The sequence below is a fragment of the Phragmites australis genome, chromosome 18 (genome assembly GCF_958298935.1).
Source record: "Phragmites australis chromosome 18, lpPhrAust1.1, whole genome shotgun sequence".
Lineage (NCBI taxonomy): Eukaryota > Viridiplantae > Streptophyta > Magnoliopsida > Poales > Poaceae > Phragmites > Phragmites australis.
The window spans coordinates 95,340-114,166 of record NC_084938.1 but is presented as its reverse complement, the minus strand read 5'-3'; the positions used below and the strand labels follow the sequence as shown (position 1 = coordinate 114,166).

General features: G+C 43.1%; 3 protein-coding genes across 4 annotated transcripts; all 3 read left to right on the top strand.

The window, feature by feature from the left end:
* The first annotated feature begins 65 nt into the window (after window positions 1–65).
* Window positions 66–1,693, top strand: LOC133898375 (high mobility group B protein 7-like). The gene is made up of 7 exons (XM_062339048.1): window positions 66–239; window positions 364–446; window positions 535–682; window positions 787–844; window positions 932–976; window positions 1,099–1,167; window positions 1,285–1,693. Exons 1-7 carry the CDS (start codon window positions 148–150, stop codon window positions 1,441–1,443), a joined length of 654 nt encoding a protein of 217 aa, XP_062195032.1. The 5' UTR covers window positions 66–147; the 3' UTR covers window positions 1,444–1,693.
* A 2,037-nt stretch (window positions 1,694–3,730) lies between these two features.
* Window positions 3,731–7,854, top strand: LOC133899291 (B3 domain-containing protein IDEF1-like). The gene is made up of 9 exons (XM_062340268.1): window positions 3,731–4,118; window positions 4,939–5,214; window positions 5,637–5,755; window positions 5,847–5,966; window positions 6,299–6,388; window positions 6,491–6,591; window positions 6,954–7,000; window positions 7,091–7,167; window positions 7,403–7,854. The coding sequence occupies exons 1-9, from the start codon at window positions 3,974–3,976 to the stop codon at window positions 7,445–7,447; spliced, it is 1,020 nt and encodes a 339-aa protein (XP_062196252.1). The 5' UTR covers window positions 3,731–3,973; the 3' UTR covers window positions 7,448–7,854.
* A 1,061-nt stretch (window positions 7,855–8,915) lies between these two features.
* Window positions 8,916–18,358, top strand: LOC133898247 (ENHANCER OF AG-4 protein 2-like). Of its 2 annotated transcripts, none has more exons than XM_062338859.1 (13): window positions 8,916–9,451; window positions 9,663–9,739; window positions 10,783–12,666; window positions 12,780–13,245; window positions 13,364–13,472; window positions 13,568–13,680; window positions 13,754–13,941; window positions 14,686–15,304; window positions 15,376–15,856; window positions 15,932–16,027; window positions 16,275–16,375; window positions 16,465–16,623; window positions 17,989–18,358. In XM_062338859.1, the coding sequence occupies exons 1-11, from the start codon at window positions 9,338–9,340 to the stop codon at window positions 16,343–16,345; spliced, it is 4,218 nt and encodes a 1,405-aa protein (XP_062194843.1). In that variant the 5' UTR covers window positions 8,916–9,337; the 3' UTR covers window positions 16,346–16,375; window positions 16,465–16,623; window positions 17,989–18,358. The 2 variants fall into 2 exon arrangements, with proteins under 2 accessions (XP_062194843.1, XP_062194842.1); XM_062338858.1 differs by having other exon boundaries at window positions 16,465–16,676.
* The last annotated feature ends 469 nt before the right edge of the window (window positions 18,359–18,827 follow it).

Genomic DNA, 18,827 nt, shown 5'->3' with positions numbered 1-18,827 from the left:
GCACTCTCAACCTCATTTGCCGCCGCCTCCTCCTCCTCCTTCTTTATAATCTCAACCCTCCCGTCGGTCGAATCGCCATAGAAAATCTCCTCCCTTTCTCCTCCCGACGCCATCCCATCCATCACGCACGCAGCAGCAGCTGCATCAATGGCTGGAGCCAAAGCCGCCGCGCGCGGCAGTAAGCGCGTCGAGGCCACCGTCCTCAAGCGCTCCAGGGACGGCAGCGCATTCACCAGATGGTCAGTTGCTACCTTCCCTTTCTCTTCCTATCCATTTGCCCTCCTCTCTCGCTCGCTCGCTCAGCCTCACCCGCAAGGTGTTTGCTCTTTTGACCCAACCAACCGATGCCAATCCGATCCGCAGCGAGGCCTGCAACAAGGACGTCCCCGTCGTCCTCATCGACATGCACAGCTGCAGCCTCGACTCCAAGATCAGGATGACACTCGGTGACTCACTTGTCTTGCACTGCTTCGCTTCCATTCCCTTACCCAACATCACGGATGACTCGCTGACGCTCTCCTGTCCTCACCTCAGAGGCGCAGGTGGTGGAGAAGACCGTCGAGATCAACAAGACCGAGCGCAAGAGGCCAGCGTCCTCGGCTGCCAAGGGGCACAAGAGCGCTAAGAAAGGCAAAGATGAACCCAAGCGCAAGCGCTCGCCCAGTGCCTTCTTCCTCTTCATGTGCGTAACAATCCTTCCCTCCGTTTCTATCTAACCACTCTTCTTTACTAGATGCTATTAGTATCTGGCAGGAGTCCCTTCTAATGTTTAGTCTTGCATTGCAGGGACGACTTCAGGAAGGAGTACAAGGCCGCCCACCCTGACAACAAGAGTGTCGCCACCGTATGTGCTCCATCTCTTCTAGTACATCCGAATCTCTTGCCTGTGTTGGAAGCTAACCATATGTATTTGTACACCAATGTGTCCAAGGTCGGAAAGGAAGGAGGGGAGAAATGGAGGTCCATGACCGAGGAAGTCAGTACCACTGCCTGTCGCTTGTTATTTTTCTTTTCTCTTCCGATTTCCTTCATTGCCTTGCGTTCGCCATACAAATACAATATAATACTTGCTCATCAATCACTATCTATGTGGATCAGGAGAAGAAGCCATACTTCGACAAGGTTGCGGAGCTCAAGGCTCAAGTTGACAATGGCGAGGGCAGTGATGTAAGTCTCTGCTTATCTCCTCCTAGACATCTGCCATTGTGCTGCAATGTTTTGCTTGCTAATTCAGCTACCTACAATATATGTTGATGGTCTTGCCTATGTCAATTTGTGACGTAGGAGAACGCTGTTGCTGTGGAAAAAAGCAAGGCAGATGACGAGGAGGAGCAGGAGGTGGATCAGCCAGCAAAGCCACTTCGATACGAAAGCGATGGCGATGAGGATGAGGTTGGCGACCAGAAAGATGAGGAGAAGAACGAGTTGGATGATGACATGTAGATGGACGAGCAACTCTTGCCCATTTTTTGTAAATGGCAGATGTATGCGTCTAGCTAGATTGTCACTGGTTTCAAGAGGGATGGGGCTGTAGTGGTAGCAGCAGTAGTAGTGAAGATCTCATGTACTCCGAGGCTGTTGATTGGGTGTCTTGCAGTCGGTGATTCTGGGAATGAAAAGCACAGTGCTAGCTCATGTGGTTGTGGTGGTGATACATGAACGAATTATGAATTCTAGTTCATCTTGAGCGTCACTAGAATAGTAGATTGGTTTCTCTCCCTCCTACAATTCCATATTGAACTTGCTGTCGATGCTTGAATTCTGGACTGGATGTATAAGTTCCATTCATGGGTTGGCTTGAGATTGAATCCCTGAGGAATAACAGTGATTGTAACTTGCTCTTGCTGCTAGGAGCAGATATTGTAGGTGTTGGTGCTTGTTGCTTTGGTTATCAATGAAAGAAAAAAAAAGAGGTGATCTGCAGATCTGTGGTTGAGCAATCTTTGCTTTCAATTCGAGATGAGGTGGTTCAAGGTGTATTTGCAATTGGCTATAGTCTTAACTGATCGATTTTTTTCTGAAGATGTTAACTAATCGATTAGGACTGCAATTGGGTGTTTTTTTCCCCTTGTGGCAACTAGTGTTTGGGTGGCTGTTGAGAACTAACCATCAGATACTTTGGTGCAATATTTCAGAACTACATTTGCTCTATTCAGTAACATTAGCAACAATTAGCGAATACATTAACATTAAATCTGATTATCTGAACAAGAGAGTATGCATAATTGCAGAGAATATGTTACAGCAACCAAAGCTAACAAATGCCAGCGTTGGCTGATAATGCACACAACATTTTAGGATAACATTGCATCTCGATAATTTTGCAATATTTTAAGAAATATTCTCACAACATTTCGATTTACCTAATTAAGCATCCATTGCTCCCCAAAAGGTATTTCCATATCCAAATTATGATTCAACTCTCCTTCCCCAAAATTTCCATCTCCAACTTCTTCCTCATGTTCATACCCTACTACCTTTTCAATGGTGATTTCTTATGCCAAGGACTAAGATGGTGGTGTTATGTAGTTGAAGTTGATGAATGTGGATGGCAGAGAAGAAGCTATTACTCAGGAAGTAGGAGATAAGGTAGGTGAAGGAGAACAAGGGTGCTCGACAAGAGGCTTAGGCTCACTCATGATCAAGCCCACTGAGTATGACGACTCTGTTACTATTGATCGGGTTGTGAGGGGGGATTACTCGTGTTGGGGACTTCTGTGCGGAGGAAATGAGAATAGTGGATTAGTTGGTAAATTGAAATGAGACACGGCTTTCAAGCATTAAATCATGAACATACAATGGACAAGCATCGGTAAGGTGTCTAGAACAGTAGTTTTGGATGTATGTTCGTTATCATCAACATCCTTTCTTTGCATTAAAATTGGGCACACATAACATGTTTGTCAAGGGATGAACTTGCGCAACATTGTTCCTCTTTCGGCTCTAAATTAAGCATGCCAGTGGCTTGGTCACTCGGTTCTGTGTCTTTTGGGTAGTTGTTTCTCATGCATGCTTTTCTTAATTGTCTCTAAGTGTCTGTTTGTTTTAGTTGAAGATTATGAAAAATAATTTGTAAATTTTGGATTGTAAGAAGCTAAATTATACAATCTGCAGTAGTTGATGGAACCCAGATTGCTAGATTGTTATAATCTGAGAGCTGAATTGTGATATGTAGTGTTTGTTTCAACTTGCAGGTTACGAATCACAATCTAGTAATTGCAAGCTGAAACAAAATGGCTCCTAATGCTCAGGGTTCCAACTGCCAAATATGACAATTGTACTAGAGTTTCATCGCGTTGCTTGTGTTTTGGTCGAAGATGGAGAGAGATATATATAGATACTCATGGAGAGAGAGAGCATGTGGGGTTTAGGCTGGAGTTTGCGGAGGAGGTAGTTAGTTTAGAGTTTTGTTAAAGATTGGGTGGTCGTTCTTGCCACTGACCATTAGATTCAGGCTTTTAGCTGCTGTCGTTGCCAAATCAGTAATTAAGTGGAGTACTATAAGATGTGGGGTTTTCTATGTAAATTTTCGTGTCTCACATTCAAGACTCAAATTCAAGTGAGAGATATAAAATTGAATGTGTGGTATTATACTATTAAGGCACGTACCTTGATACAAATTGAATGGTGTCGATAGGGTGCAAATTCCATATTTGCTTTGGCCTAGAGGGACCAGGAGGACCGCCCCTTGTTTGGTTCGAGGGACTGCGCTGCGCTGCAGGTAGGTGGAGAGAGAGAGGGGAACAGGTCACCTCCCATCCCCTCTTTCTCTCCCTTCCCCACCCCCCCTCTCTGACTAGACAGAGAGAGAGAGAGAGAGAGAGGAGCGCCGCGCAGGTGGTGGTAGATGAGCTCGTGAGTGGGTTGCGGGCGACCACATCCATTTCCCCACTGCCCTGCTGCCTCCTCTCCTCCCCTCTCCTCTCCTCTCGTTTGGTTCGGACTTGAAGAATCAAGAGGCGGCGGCGGAAGAATGGGACAGATGGGAGGAGACGACGGCGACGGCGGCCACCCGCACTCCAACCCCAACCAGTACCACTACCAAGCGCTCCTCGCCGCCGTGCAGAACCCCAACCAAAACCTCCACCCCTTTCCCCTCCCCTACCCCTTCCCCGCGGGTCAGTCACTCCCTCCCCCTTCCTACTCTCTTTTATTACTTTATTTATTATCATTGCCTGCCTGCCTGCCATGCCGCATTCTCGCTCGCGCTCCCCCCCCCCCCCTTCATTTCATCTGTTCCATACTCGATGGTTTAGGGCACCGTGTGTGATCCCATCCAAGATTGATCCTTCAGTCGTATCTGCCAATGTGAAAGGGGTCATTTTCTTTAGTATTTCCGGCTAGGCTCACTCAACTCCGCTGGTGTTTAATTTTGCTGTGCTCCACCACCACCAACGATTTATAATTTACTTGGGAGATGACTGTTTATTCTGTGGTATTGCTCGGTTCTAAGGATTCCTAGACTGAAACATACATCTTATAATTTACTAAGGAACATACATCTTAGCCCCAAAACGAGCCTCTGTTTGTTAGATATGATCACCAATTGCACATCAAAATCCAAAGCTAATAGACTGAATGAATACAGATTTGTTCAGATGGTTTAATCGATTGCAAACCATTACTTCATGAGTAATTAAAAAATACGATGACTCGCAAGCTGAGGGTTGGCGGGACAGATCAAGAGCACAGAAATCAATCGGTTACCATGTGCAGTACAACATAAGGGCAAATGAAGACTCATGAATAGATTTTTTGGTGGGCTAACAATGCCTTGAAAACAAGCAGACCCACCGAAAAACAAGCAACTGAGTTATAAAAATCAGGCGGTCAGGCCAAAACTGCATTTTTTTAGGGTTGGCTGACCAATGTGCTTGAATGTCGGTCAGTGCAGTTCGGAGCTTCGGTTTCTAATTTTTCTTGTTCACTCCTATGCAGGACCAGGAGCTGATGCCTCAACACACAATGATGCTCCCCGCTCTCAAACTCCAAGAGGTTTTGCCGATTGGAGTGCATCCAACAGTGCCTTCTCGTCCCTTGCTGCGCAGCCCACTCCTGCCACCGGCAATGCAGCCTTCCATCACAACCTCTCCCAGTCTTATGCTCTATGGACCCATTACATGCTTAACAGGAATGTATCTTACTCTTATCCTGCACCACATGAGGAGCATGCCCCCCCTTTGCGCCATACTCTCAGCCAGGATAAGGATCTAGGTACATCTCCAGTTTATCATTCTGACCATGCAAAGCTACTTTCTTTCCTTCCTCTGTTATTGAGAGACAACATTGCAATCCTGCCTGGTATGCTTGATTTTGATCTAAAGAAAAACTGAGATGGGACCATTTAGTCCTTTCAGAAAGTTAGATATGCTTTCTTTCATTCCTTTCAGGCCATAAATATAGCATTTATATATCAGTATATTATTATCTGTGGTTGGATGATACATGTATTAGGATCCATAGAGGCATTAACTGATAACTAGGGCTTCCCTACATTCCTGTAAATGTGGGACAACTAATGGTGTGTTGCTATAGTGAGCCTATCTGATTTATTACCCTCTAATGCAGAACCAACATGATGTTCTTTCACAATGTCACCTCAATTAGTTTCTTCACATATCCTATGTAAACAACAGGTTCTGCATCCAGCCTCGGGGTTGAGTCTTTCACTACAATGTCCCTAGGACCAAATATTTGCACTCACATGCCTTCCATGGAAGGATCTATATCTGCCAAGGAAGCTGAGAATTCAGAGGTATAGATATGAACCTTCAGGGTTATGATAAATTTTAATGCTTTCATGACCCTACCTAATTCGTACTACTGCTATGATGAATAATACCCAGGATTTGCCTACAGTAGTTAGAAACAGTGATGAAATGGAAACCAGAAACAGTGGTGAAGACCACCGTGAGACAGTTGGCACTCTTCCGGATTCGAAGCAAGGTCGTGAAAGCTGCACCACTGTGAGTAATGTGATACATTTAACTTGTGCTTTCCATGCCTGATTTTTACTGCACTCACTTTCTCGTGTTGAATCTACACCGACAAGTACATCAGAAAAGAAGAAATTGCTCAAATATTGATTGATATATTTCTAGTTACTCGATGATGCTTTATTCACTGAACAATTAGGCAAATAAGGGATGCCAAATCCCTAGTAGTTCAGGAATCAAGACCAAGTAGCTTGTGATGGTGCATAGATCAGAACACTAATACAGTAAACGGACAGAAACTTCTCTCGTAATTAACAAGTTTCTTTGCTTCCTGTGCGCGTGGGGACGTGCATGTCTTTCAGAAGTTCAACTCTGGAGAATACCAAGTCATTTTGCGCAAGGAGTTGACAAAGAGTGATGTTGCAAATGTTGGAAGAATTGTGCTTCCCAAGGTATATTATATCACTTGAAATTTTTCATCCTATTATTCTGAGAGAACTATAGTGCTGTTTGAACTATGCTTCATAATAACTGTCTGTTTTTTTTTTCTGCAGAAGGATGCTGAGGCTAGTCTTCCGCCATTGGTGCAAGGGGATCCTCTGATACTGCAGATGGATGACATGGTGCTCCCAATTACGTGGAAATTTAAGTACAGGTATGCCCTCAGTTATCTCATGACATATTTCACATGCAATATCTGAAAAATGAAAATGAAGAACAAAATATGGTTGATTGATAATGGCTCACCAAGAGGTCATATCTTCTTTCTCGAGGAAAGCTGGGAAGTTGAAGGCATTGTATAAAATGATTTATCTTAAAATGCCAGTCTCACACCATGTTCTTAAATTTGAAGGTTATGAAAAGCAGTTGACACAGGATGCGCCTGATTTCTAGTTCTGGGTTCATTACATCATAAATAGGCACAGCATGCTATAAGCCTATAACTAATGCATTTATCCTGTCTCTAAACTCAAATGCTTACTCTAGCGCGCTCATACTGATGCTATGCTATTTCAGATTCTGGCCAAACAACAAAAGCAGAATGTACATTCTGGAAGCTGCAGGTATGCTTCAATATGGAATTGGATGCCGTTCAAAATATTTCCCAAGTATCTGGACACTGATAGTTTGAACCGTCTCATTCTCTTCATCAGGAGAATTTGTGAAGACACATGGCCTTCAGGCAGGGGACACCCTCGTTATCTACAAAAACTCCGTGCCTGGCAAATTCGTAAGCAAAATTCCTTAGTTCTTCCATTCTATTATTATATACTAATAATATTCTATATCTGAGTCAGTCAACCATTACTTTAATATTCATTTATCATGTTTGACGTAGCTCGTTAAAATACCTAGAGCTAGAACAAAACATTCTGATTGCACCTGTGGTACTTAAACCAAATTGCATTTTTCTTTCCTGAAGATTATGTTGATATCCTTTAATTTTACCTTTGTGTCGTATAAAGATTATCCGTGGGGAGAAGGCCATTCAGCAGGCAACAAACCCCTAGATGCATTTCTACATGATTGCAACAGCGTCAAAGAAGGCGTTGGAGGATGTGAATTCACCAAAAGCTCACAATCCAACATAAGTTAATGGAGTTGTCGACTTTCATTGCTGGGTAACCATGACATGAGAATGAGATAAAAAAAGGAGAGAAAATCATGAGTCTCTGACTTCTTGACTCCGAGTGGATGGAGAAAAGAAAGAAGAGAAATTTTGGGAGAACATCGCCAAGTGCCACGAAAGAGATTCTGCAAGCCTACATCTGAGTTGAGAACGATTAATTTACGCTTTTTGTTTTTAATTCAGCTGTATTTGGAAGCTCGAGTTCTGCATTGCATTCTGAACAACATTCGCAGTTTTTGTAAATATTTTGGATCTATAATATAAAGGAAGTGGCCTGGACCTTATGCAGATTGATATTCTAGGGGCGCCACCTCGTTTCTTTTCTTTTCATTTCGTTTTACCAAAGACATGGCAATGCTGGCAGCAAAATGAAGACGATCTGTGGTAGTAAAATTGAAACTGTACCGTAGCATGCCTGGTAAAACTCTTCTGAGACGAAGTAATATATATAGATGGCATTGGCTACCTTGAACATGGAATTAACAACTCAAGTGTGACAAATATGGATCCACACGTCCAAACTAGCATTGGCGTGTCAACAACGGTCTAGAGACCGGAGCCAAATACAGTCAGTATTCCCAAAAGCTCAAGGTTGGGAACAAATTGACTGCTTATTAATCAAATTTAATCTCGCAACATGTTTAATTTGTAAACATGGAATTACATCTTAGTATTTGCTGATGATCTTAACGGTGGAGCCGCCCTACGGTCTAAAGGAGAAACTCGGGAAGTTGTCGCCTTGTCGGTTTACGACGGAGCCTAGACTTTAAAAAGAAAAAAAAGAGAGTAGGGTAGAGGTTTTTTTTGTGTGAGTTTATATTAGTCTTTTACGCCGAAAAAGGAAGATACTTTGTTTTAGGTATTCCTAACCATGACTTCCAGCTTTAGCATCTTATAGTTTTTTTGGGTCGGTTGAAACAATTCATTTGATGGCTGATGAATTGTACATTCTCTGTCTCTTTCTGATGTGGGAACAAAGGGGAAGAAAAGAAGAAGGAACCAACTCAATACCGGATGAATGAATGAAAAAGAAAAGAAATAATTCCCCGTGGCACTGAATATTAATGAATTTTTCAATTTGCTATTAAAAAAATCACGATCATTTCTATAGCATCATTTAATTTTTTTATCCTCTATGTGTCATTCTCGTCACCTCTGTTATGTAATTAAGGGATGAAAAAACTAAATTATCGTTATAGAAGGAAATATGACTTTTTAGTAGCAAATCAAGAATTTGATTAACATTCGGTGTGGACACACAGGGATTATCTCAATAGGAAAAGGAACCAGAAAAAAAAAAGCACGAAGAATCCGCCGTTACCGGTGGACGGGTGGTGGTGGTCAGGGGAGGGGGCCCACACCGCAGTGGCACAGCCGTCGTCTTCTCTTCCTCGTGAGGCAGAGGCACAGACAGCAGCTAAGGAAGGGAGAGCCCTAACCCCAATTGGAGTTCCCAATGGATCCCTAGCACGCAGGCAGGAGGAAGACGGCAGCAGCAAGAGGAGGAAGAAGAAGAGGATCCCCAGAACAGGCGAGGAATCGCAATCAGGCCCTGGATTGCAACCTGTATCGCAAGCAAGGAACCGTCGCAATCCGCCGATTCCACCCCCGCCGCCGCCTCCACCCCGTCCCTAGGGTTGAGTGGGCTTCCAACTCGCCCCGCCGAGGAGAGAGATAGAGGCCTCCTCGTTCCACCCTCGCTTCATACAGCCTTCTGCTAGGGTTAGTTTCGACGTGGGGGGAGGGGGCTCCTCCTCCGCCGCCGCCGCCGATGCCTCCCGGCGGTAGGCGCGGCGCCAAGCCGGCCCGCAAGTGGACCAGGGAACCGCAGCTCGGCGACCTCGTCCTCGCCAAGGTCAAGGGTTACCCGCCCTGGCCCGCCAAGGTCCCCTCTCCCTCCCTCCCTCCCTCCCTCCTCTGCTTGCGATTGCTATTCCTAGGGTCCCCTCTCACTCTACGCCTCCAATCCGACCCAATCCAGCCCCTTTCTTCTTGCTCCTCTCTCTGCCTCATTCATACCTGTGCCATGCATGATGCTTCCCTGCTCGGATCCCTTTTGGGGCTGGGGTTAATGCTCTCCATTCTTGTCTCCGCAGGTCAGCAGGCCGGAGGACTGGGGCCAAACGCCAATGCCACGCAAGTTCTTCGTCTTCTTCTTCGGAACAAGAGAGATGTAAGTTCGTTGCCCCCAACTTCTTCCTCACCCTTGTTTCCTGCTATTGCAACTACCATTCTTGCAACCGATGAATCAATGCCTGATCCGATCACATGCCTAACACACTTGATATATGACTCGCCTTAGGCACGTCAAAAGCCTACTTGATTTCGGGGATTCTTGTCGGGTATGCATGGAAATTGTAACGGTTATAGTCATGCAACGCATTTACGCATCACGTTGACCATGCAGTTCCTCAATTGTCGTTTAGCTGAGAGAACTGGACAGTTCGGGTCACGACGCTCCCCAGAAATTAGTGCTTTCTCCCTTCTAGAGGTTGATGTCCGCAATTTATTGTCCCACTTGTCAAATTTACAGTTGTGCTGCACCCAAACTTTATCCGACTAGTTCTCTTTGGTTGGTTACATATCTTTTTGTATGTCTGTACCATATCAAACCCATTATTGTAGAGTGTAAAAAAGTCATGCGATTTGCTGGCTCCACCGTGGGTCTAAGGTTGCTTGTTGCTGTGCAAGGTCAGTCCATGAGGTATAATTTTTTTAATGGGTTGAGATGAAAACAATACTTACCACTAGAAACTGCTTCCTGAAATATCCTCACTGTGTCTCTTTAAGCATTTTATTTCAGTTAGTCCATCTTATAATACTCTCAACCACTCCTAAGGCCCTTATTATCTTGTAAATATAGCAAAAATAAGAATGGTTTTAATTCCTTTGTAGCTTGACCCTGTTGAAGCTTGACAGAGCTTGCCTAAACTCTCTACCGTAGTGCCTTGTTATTCTTTTAAATGTTTGGTAGGTAATAATTTGTAGATATCTTCTGATAATGTTGATACTAATAGAGGAGTTAATTACTCAATTTGATTGATCCAGTATGTTGCTTTAACTCGTAGAATGATCGCAACACAAAGCATTTGTTTTTATCGTTGTTAAATCCTCTCATCATTCCCTGTAGATTTGGTGTGTTTTTGTTGCCTTTGCTGTCTTGCATATCTGCCTTTTCTTTGCTATGATTGCTAATGAACAAATACCATCCTGCAGTGGTTTTGTAGCTCTGGCAGATCTTCAGGAATTTACTGAAGAGGCAAAGAATGGGCTGTTAGATCGAGCTCCGAACACTAAATTGCCAAAAAAATATGCACAATCTTTTAATGATGCTGTGGAGCAGATCTGTAAGGCCCATGATGAGCTGCCAAAATCATCTGAAATTGCAAGCGGTGCTTTGCCTGATCAGAGTGAAAAGCCTACAGAGCACCCTGTGAAGTCGCCTGATAATGGTGAGACTCCAGGATTGGGACAAATGGAAGGTGATAGTCCTATCGACGACTCGAATACTTTAGGGCAAGGGTCAGGGACTGAGGATGTGAAAGATGTTAGCCATGAAAGAGGGGATCCTTCTTTAGCAGTTTCTCAAAAGAAAAGACCTTTACAAAAGGATCCTGATCACCCCAAGACAAAGAAGTCTGTTGCATCCAAGTCTGCTCTTGACATGTACCATGAACAGGAGTATTCACCAACCTCTGTGTCTGCAGAAAGGGACACTGAAGAACTAAAAGTTGAAAAAGAGAGCCATCCACCTGAAGGTTTTGTTTTGGACCCCAACTTGGAGGTAGTTTGCGCCCTTGAAGTACCAAAGAAATCTAAAGCCGAGAAGCAGTTGAAGAATGCGGAAAGGAAGGAAAACAAGCGTGCTGGCATTGGTGGTTCTACTGGAAGGACTGCTACTGAGGCTGCATCAGATGTTGTATTAAACATGAGTGCTGACAAAGAGAGCAGAGGATTTAAGAAGTCAAAAATCATGACGAAACAATCACTGGCCAATGATTCAGAGAAAAGGGACTATAACAAAATTGTGCATGGCAAGCCTGACAATCAGTCGACTGGAAAATCATCTGCAGGATTTTCTTCCAATAAGAAGTCTCTGCCTGGTAGCGTGCAGCGCAAGCCGGACAGTAGTACTTATACACATCAGGCAAAGAGGGCAAGACTTACGGATAGGGGCGGAGAAACAGTTAAGACAATTGCCAAGAGTGAGACGAAGTTAACTGTTAATAATGAAAAGGATAATGCTATGAAGCATGAGAGATCTACCTCTGTAGAGACAAGAAACAACACAGTTCCTAAGACTGGTATCAGTGATGATAGGGCACAGAGATCAGGGAATATTCTATCACCTGTATCAAGGCTTCATTCTGAGGGATTGGAACCAGCATCTGGTTCTGCAACTCAGTCAGTTGTTGCTGATTCTGCTAAAAAGGGCTCCAGCATGAAGGAGGATGCCTCACGTGTTGATAGGCAATTGGTGAAACCCAAGAGAAGAGCGTGTCGCTTTGATGATGATGAGAACGAAGGACAACGGACACCACTTCATAGAACATCTGCCAAATCTTTCTCCACACATGTAGTCCCAGCTGAGAATACAGGGACTCGGGGGAATTTTTCATCTCAAGTTGGCAATGCTTCTGTAAAAAATTCTGGTGCTGCAAGAGAAGAGAAGCCAAGATGTGTTGGGATGTCACCTGTGAAGTATGAGCCGGTTTGTTCTTCACCAAGTCAAGATAAAATGCTTGCTAGACAACAGATGATGGGGAGAAGATCAATCACAGGCTTGATCAATACTTCTGCTGGTTTGGGTAACAAAATTAACCTGGCAGATCGGAAATCTTCTGGACAGTTAAAAATGCCAGCATCCTCTGAAGCGAAGAAACTTCATACTAGTTCTTCTAAACTATTACACCAAACATCTGAAAACTCCCATTCTCGAAACCATGCTTCCTCAGAAAAGAACGCCTTGCTGTCCAAATCAGAAAACACGAAGGCTAAACCTAAGCCTGGGGCGCAGATAGCTACTGCTGTTGAGAATAAGGTAAGCACCACTTTGTCAGCTGAACGAACTGGGAAGCGGGATCACTCGAGAGATGAAAGGTATACTGCTTTGAAGTTTGAACCAACCAATTTTCTTTCCAATGCTCATCTTTTTTGTGTCCAAACAGGTTTAGCTGTGCACTTTGTTGATAGTTTGCAGTTTTCTCTTGCAGATCAAATTTTGTTGATAAAGCAGCTTCTTCTGAACCCAACCCCGATTCCGTCAGGTCAATGAAACATCTTATTGCAGCTGCCCAAGCCAGGAGGAATCTTATTGCGTCTTCTCACGGAAAGTTTGATGAGTCTTTGGCTGATAATGCTGGTCTTACCTCCACACCATATGGTTTGCCTGGATTGAGCCCTAGTCCTGTTTTTCGCATTCCATCCGCATCTAGAATTGCTTTTCCAGAGAGCCCTGGTCAACATATTGTTCTGAAAAACCCAATGGAGCTTGACCATGAACATGGAAAAAGTCCCAAACCTAGGCAGACCAGCGGTTCACCGAATGGTGGCACAGATGCAGCGATTGCTCGTGATGCTCTGGAGGGAATGATAGAGACACTCTCGAGGACAAAGGATAGTATAGGACGTGCGACACGTCATGCAATTGAGTGCTCCAAATATGGCATTGCTGGCGAGGTTCTCTCTCTCACTCTCACACACACATTTTTGGATTTTGCATGTTAATGAACCCACACCATCTGTATGACTGTTTCATCATTAGTTAAGTATCCTTATTAATTTGTTTTTCATCCAGATTGTTGAGCTTCTCATACAGAAATTGGAAAACGAGCCTAATTTGCATCGTAGAATTGATCTCCTTTTTCTTGTGGACTCCATAACGCAGTGTTCTCATTCTCAGAAAGGTTAGTTTGTTTTTTTGAGTCTTACATAAATCCTAGTCTCAGAGCTATCATGTGCCCAATATTTATTCTTTGTATCTGAATTCTGATATGTTCAGGCATTGCCGGGGCTTCATATGTTCCCACTGTTCAAGCTGCATTACCTCGTCTTTTGGGTGCTGCTGCTCCACCTGGAGTTGGTGCTCGTGAAAACCGGCGCCAGTGCCTCAAAGTATCGACGTTACTAGTGATTCTTATTATATTTCGTAAACAGTTGATCACTTTTCTGCTGCCTGGCTTTGTAGGTTTTAAGATTGTGGCTTGAGAGAAAGATTATGCCAGAAGACATACTCCGAAGGTACATGGGTGACATTGAGGTGCCAAATGATGATACTAGCACAAGTTTTCTGTTGAAGCGACCATCCCGCGCTGAACGCTCTGTAGATGATCCTATTAGGGAGATGGATGACATGCTTGTTGATGAGTATGGAAGGTATTGTGTGACCTGATATGCCATTTTACTGGTTCTATAAATTTTATTTTTCCAGTTGGACTAAGTTCTATTGGATTCTTCTACCCAATATTATAAATCTATAATGAGTTTGTTTAAAAGATGAGTATACGACGACTGGATAAACCACTTAACATTGACATATATCCATATCCTTGGATTGCATTTTAGGTTGCCTTGATATCTTTGCTGGGCAGTAATAATCATGTCTGGCACATATTGGACATGTCACATGCGACACAGCTTCAAATGACATGAACTAGAGGTTGGCTATGTTTTTCAATTCAAAAAGCCAAGAAACACAGCAGCACCACTACCTTGCTCACCTATGCATGGCTTTATTTGTTTCATATCATATAGTGCAGTTGTTATGTTGTAGTATTGTGGAACCTAGAGTATGCTATGGTAATGTCACATGCTTTGACCACACTAAGCGTGCTAGCAAGATTTTCAAAACATGCATTATGTTAAGAGAGCATCACAAGGACCGGTTCTTGATATTGCAAAAGTTTGTTGAATTTAATATGAATCTCAGCGAATGTGCTGGTTGGAAGTAAGGGTTCATGTGTCGAAGAAATGAAGAAACTCCCACATCAGAAATGTTCTGCTTTCCTAATGATCTTTTGGATTCCCTGATATTTTAGTCGGTATATGTGTGGTATCCTCTTTATTCAAGTCATCATTGACATTGTTGACATATGCTCTGGTTTGTTATGTTTTTCTCAGCAATGCAGCATTTGAGCTTTCTGGAATTTTATCAGCAAAAGTCTTTGAAAATGATGAAGATTTTCCTCAAAATAATGGATCATCACCATTTATTTCGCGGCCAGTTGAAAGTGATGGCATACAAGAAAATGAAGATACTATTGCTCCAACATCTGTTACGGAACACATTATTTTACCAGAGACTGAAACTACTGATGCTGCTATGGAAGATGCTTCGGAGTTACTAAGATACAAGCAACATACTGATGGAGCTATCCTCATTGAGCATGACTCAAGGCAAGAACTTGGTTCAGAGCAGGCGTTGATTGATCAGAATGAGCTTCCCCCTCTACCCGAGGGACCTCCACCGCTTCCATCGGATTCACCTCCCCCTCCCCCTCCTTTGCCTCCTTCACCACCACCTGCTACACCGTCACCGCCACCGCCACCTCCCCTTTCGCCAGCTTCACCACCTCCGCCGCCACCTCCGCCTCTTCCATCTGGACCACCTCCTCAGCCTGCTCCACCACCTCTGCCAACCCAGCCCCCACCTCTTCCTTCTATTCCGCTGCCCGTTCCTTCATCTCCATCATCATTGGGTTATCAGCCTCCAGCGCCAGAGTACTTCAGGACCCCCAATGTAATACTTTTTCTCTAACTTACTTGCGTATCAATGTGTTATTGGTTAGATAATTAAGACTTGTGCTGCAGGGCAACCAACTAACACAGATAACAGGAAATGCATCGATTCAAGCTATTGGAAATACAACAAACTTTATTCCTGGCGGATCAGTCAATGGACAAGCTGCAGTTAATTTCGTACCTTCAATGCCAACGGAGTACGGAAACAATAATGTGTTTTTAGCACCACAAGCTTCTAATGGTAATTACCAGTTTCGACCCACTGGTGTACCTTTTCAGCAAGGGAATTTCAGCGCCTTTCCATCTGCACAAACACCACCAGTTCATTCCCACTCTCGTCTTGCACACATGAATTCCATGGGCCAACAAGCTGTACCACCTCCAAGCAATCCTTATGTTGTGCAGTCCTTTCCAAATAGTCAAAGCCATTATCCATCTGACGAACATTGGCGAATGGCATCTGGTAACTTTAGTCCAGATGACCAGCATAATAATTGGTTAGCAGGTAGCAGAGCATTATCTTGCGCAGAAGGGTCATTCATGCAGGATGGTATGTTGTTCTGTAAGCTGTTTAAATGTTATTTTGCACCAGCTTTCAGACTGATAATAATAACTTCTCATGTAGGATATTCAAGGTCTAACATTGGCAGATCTTCAATGAATCCTATGAGTCATCAACATCCTGTTCTAAATCATTTGCCATCTGGAGCACCGATACCAGGTTTTTGGCTTCATAAGAGTTTACTGTTGCCTCTTGGAGGGCTGTGCATTCATATGAATCTTTTTTTTTTATGAAATTTCTATAAGATCCACTGACAAGCATAGCCCCCCTGAGCTCCACTGTGCTGTAATGGGAACTTGTCAATTAATCTTGTGAAATTTCAGGGAAAAAACAGTCCTCTGGTGTATGGCATCTCTGAATTTCTTTTGATTGTTAAAACCTTTCCTTTCTATTTTTGTTTTGACAGGCCATGTTGTTCCTCAGATGCTACCAGCCAGATCTGATGTTCACACACTTAATTGCTGGAGGCCTTCTTGACGAAGTTGTGCATTGAACTCCTTGCTTTAGGTTTGTCTAAGATCCTTTAGAGTTCATTTGAAGGTTTGTCTAAGATCCTTTCATCTATCCACTCGCTCCAAATTGTTGCTCTTCTGCAGGTTTTTGGCTTAGGAAGTTCGGGGCATTGGAGGCCATTTGAATTCGCTATGCAACAAGTTGTGCTTCTGTTAGTCTGTTTTGTGATGAAGATGAAGATACACTTGCCTGCGGTGTAACGATGAGATCTGCCACAGTATTTGGAATGGACATTTTACAATGTAATTAGTCTTGAGTCTTGACAGCAGCATCCAGCAGACTAATCTCTCTTAGTGTAAGCGCATGTTTCACATGACAAATGTTCTCTGTTTCTTTAGATGTTGCTTCTAGCATGGCTCAGGATTGCAAACTGTTTTTGCTGTATCTTGCTGAGACTTGCGTTAGTCATAAGCAGAGGGTCTGGTAGTAAAATATTGGAAGCTTATTTAAACCGTGTCGTTTTATTGATGGTGTCTATGGTATGTTCTGCAGTTCATTTTCCTTGGACTGCTGTGCTCACTGTGCAACACTGTTTCAAGTTTCAATTAGATAACACATCTAACCTCTTCAAGAAAACCTGAATCACCTTTTTATTCTTAATAATTAAGTGCTGTATATTTGCTGTTTAGACAAGAATTGTGCTCAGCGAATATAGGGTAGCATTTAGATAAGTTCCCCCTAAATATGCTGAGTTTAGTAAGAGAGAAAATGGTGTTGGGGTTTGTTTGGACAATGGAATATACAAGAATATTTAAGAGCTCTAGTTTATTTGGGTTTCCAAAGATTTGCTGATAGTGTTGTGTCCTGATATTATTTCCCATGTAAATTACCTGTTGTCATTACAGACAATTTTTTGACTTTGATATTTTGCATGTATGTTACTACATCGATTATTTTTGGGGATTTTTCTTGTGGAACAGTGCATCACACACTTTTCAGAATGGTGCACATAGGAACACGAATTTGTGTTCCTTTTTCCAAAATAAATTTCCCATCTAACTGGAGGGCAGAATAATAGTTGTATGGAGGGAAGTTGGTATTTTGGTTTTTCTTATCTGGGTATTTTGGTTTTTCTTATCTGGGTATTTTGGTTTTTCTTATTAGGGTATTTTGGTTTTTCAAATGCTCAGTTGTATTGCCTGTATATCTTATAGCATTGCTCCTTTCAGTTTCAAAGAAGAAAAATAGAGCATTAGTTTCTTGCCAAATTGCACGTCAAGTATCAGAGTATTTGTTGAGCTCTAAGACTATTTTCACTGTCTATTAATGAATTTTATAGATTTATCTAGTGTGGAGAATGCTGGCTGGTTACAGCTATTGAGCAATAGATTTTTTCGACTTGAAATGAAGTTCTGTAGTTTAACATCGCTTATTCATATCATTAATGCTGCAAAGTTGCCAGTTGAGCTTTGCATGTGTTTTTGACTGAGGCACGTTATTTGTTGCTTGCTTATAGTTGAACTGCTTTGCTATAATGCTATGTCATATTCTCTTTGTTCTTTTTCCTTTGTGTTTTTCTTGCATTGATTGTGCTACGAGTTTTCATGTATGGTCTCGTATCGTCCAAAGAATATCTTGTTTGATTAATCTTTTTGTCAATATGACAGGTCTGAAGAATGTTATTCAAGTGGCGGTAATTTTGATTTGTTGATATGGACATTGGTGACTTTGATAAACTTGAGGGGAGCTTCTGTAGCGAGTTAAATGCTTGATTTGAAGAGGTAAAATGTAGAATTGTACAAAAAGATATGTACAGTTGGTTGCATAATGTGTTGTTGCCCCTTGGCACAAGCTAGGGATGGCTAATGGATTTCTGGAACCCTTATTGGACAATTGCAAGAAAGTCTTACAGGTCGGTTAGTTAGGCATGCAATGCAATGGTGGAATATTGGTAACCCTTTGTACTTTTGAAAACAAGTCGGTTAGTTAGGCATGCAATGCAATTGAATGAGTAGAGGCACTCCATTTGAGTCGTGATATTGGGTTTGTGTGCGGTTTGCATCGCATGGTCGAATCCCGTTCCGTATGAAGGTCAGGTCAGTGAGCACAAGGTTGCTGGTGGATGCCGTGGCTGTTATGTGCTACTATTATATCTGGCGCGTGGGAATGATTTGTAGTGAGACTGCACGGTTGGGATTGATGATGCCTTTGGTTATACAGTAATGGTTGAGTGAGGTCAAGGGGAATATCGGTAGGCTGGCTGGGGGTGCAATTTGCAATTTGCAAGGCCAAGGCCGGGGGTTGAGATGCTACATTACATGCTCCCTTTCCATTAGTTGCCGTTAGTTGGAGGAGGCATTATGGATGGATGGATGGATGGATGGATGGATATACAAATGAAAAATGAAAATGAAATGGTGTCCTCAATCTTGCTTCCTTGCCTGGTTGGTTCTTGGTTGGTTGAGCCCAGTTCAGTCCAGTGCAGATGACGCACGGGCACGGCACG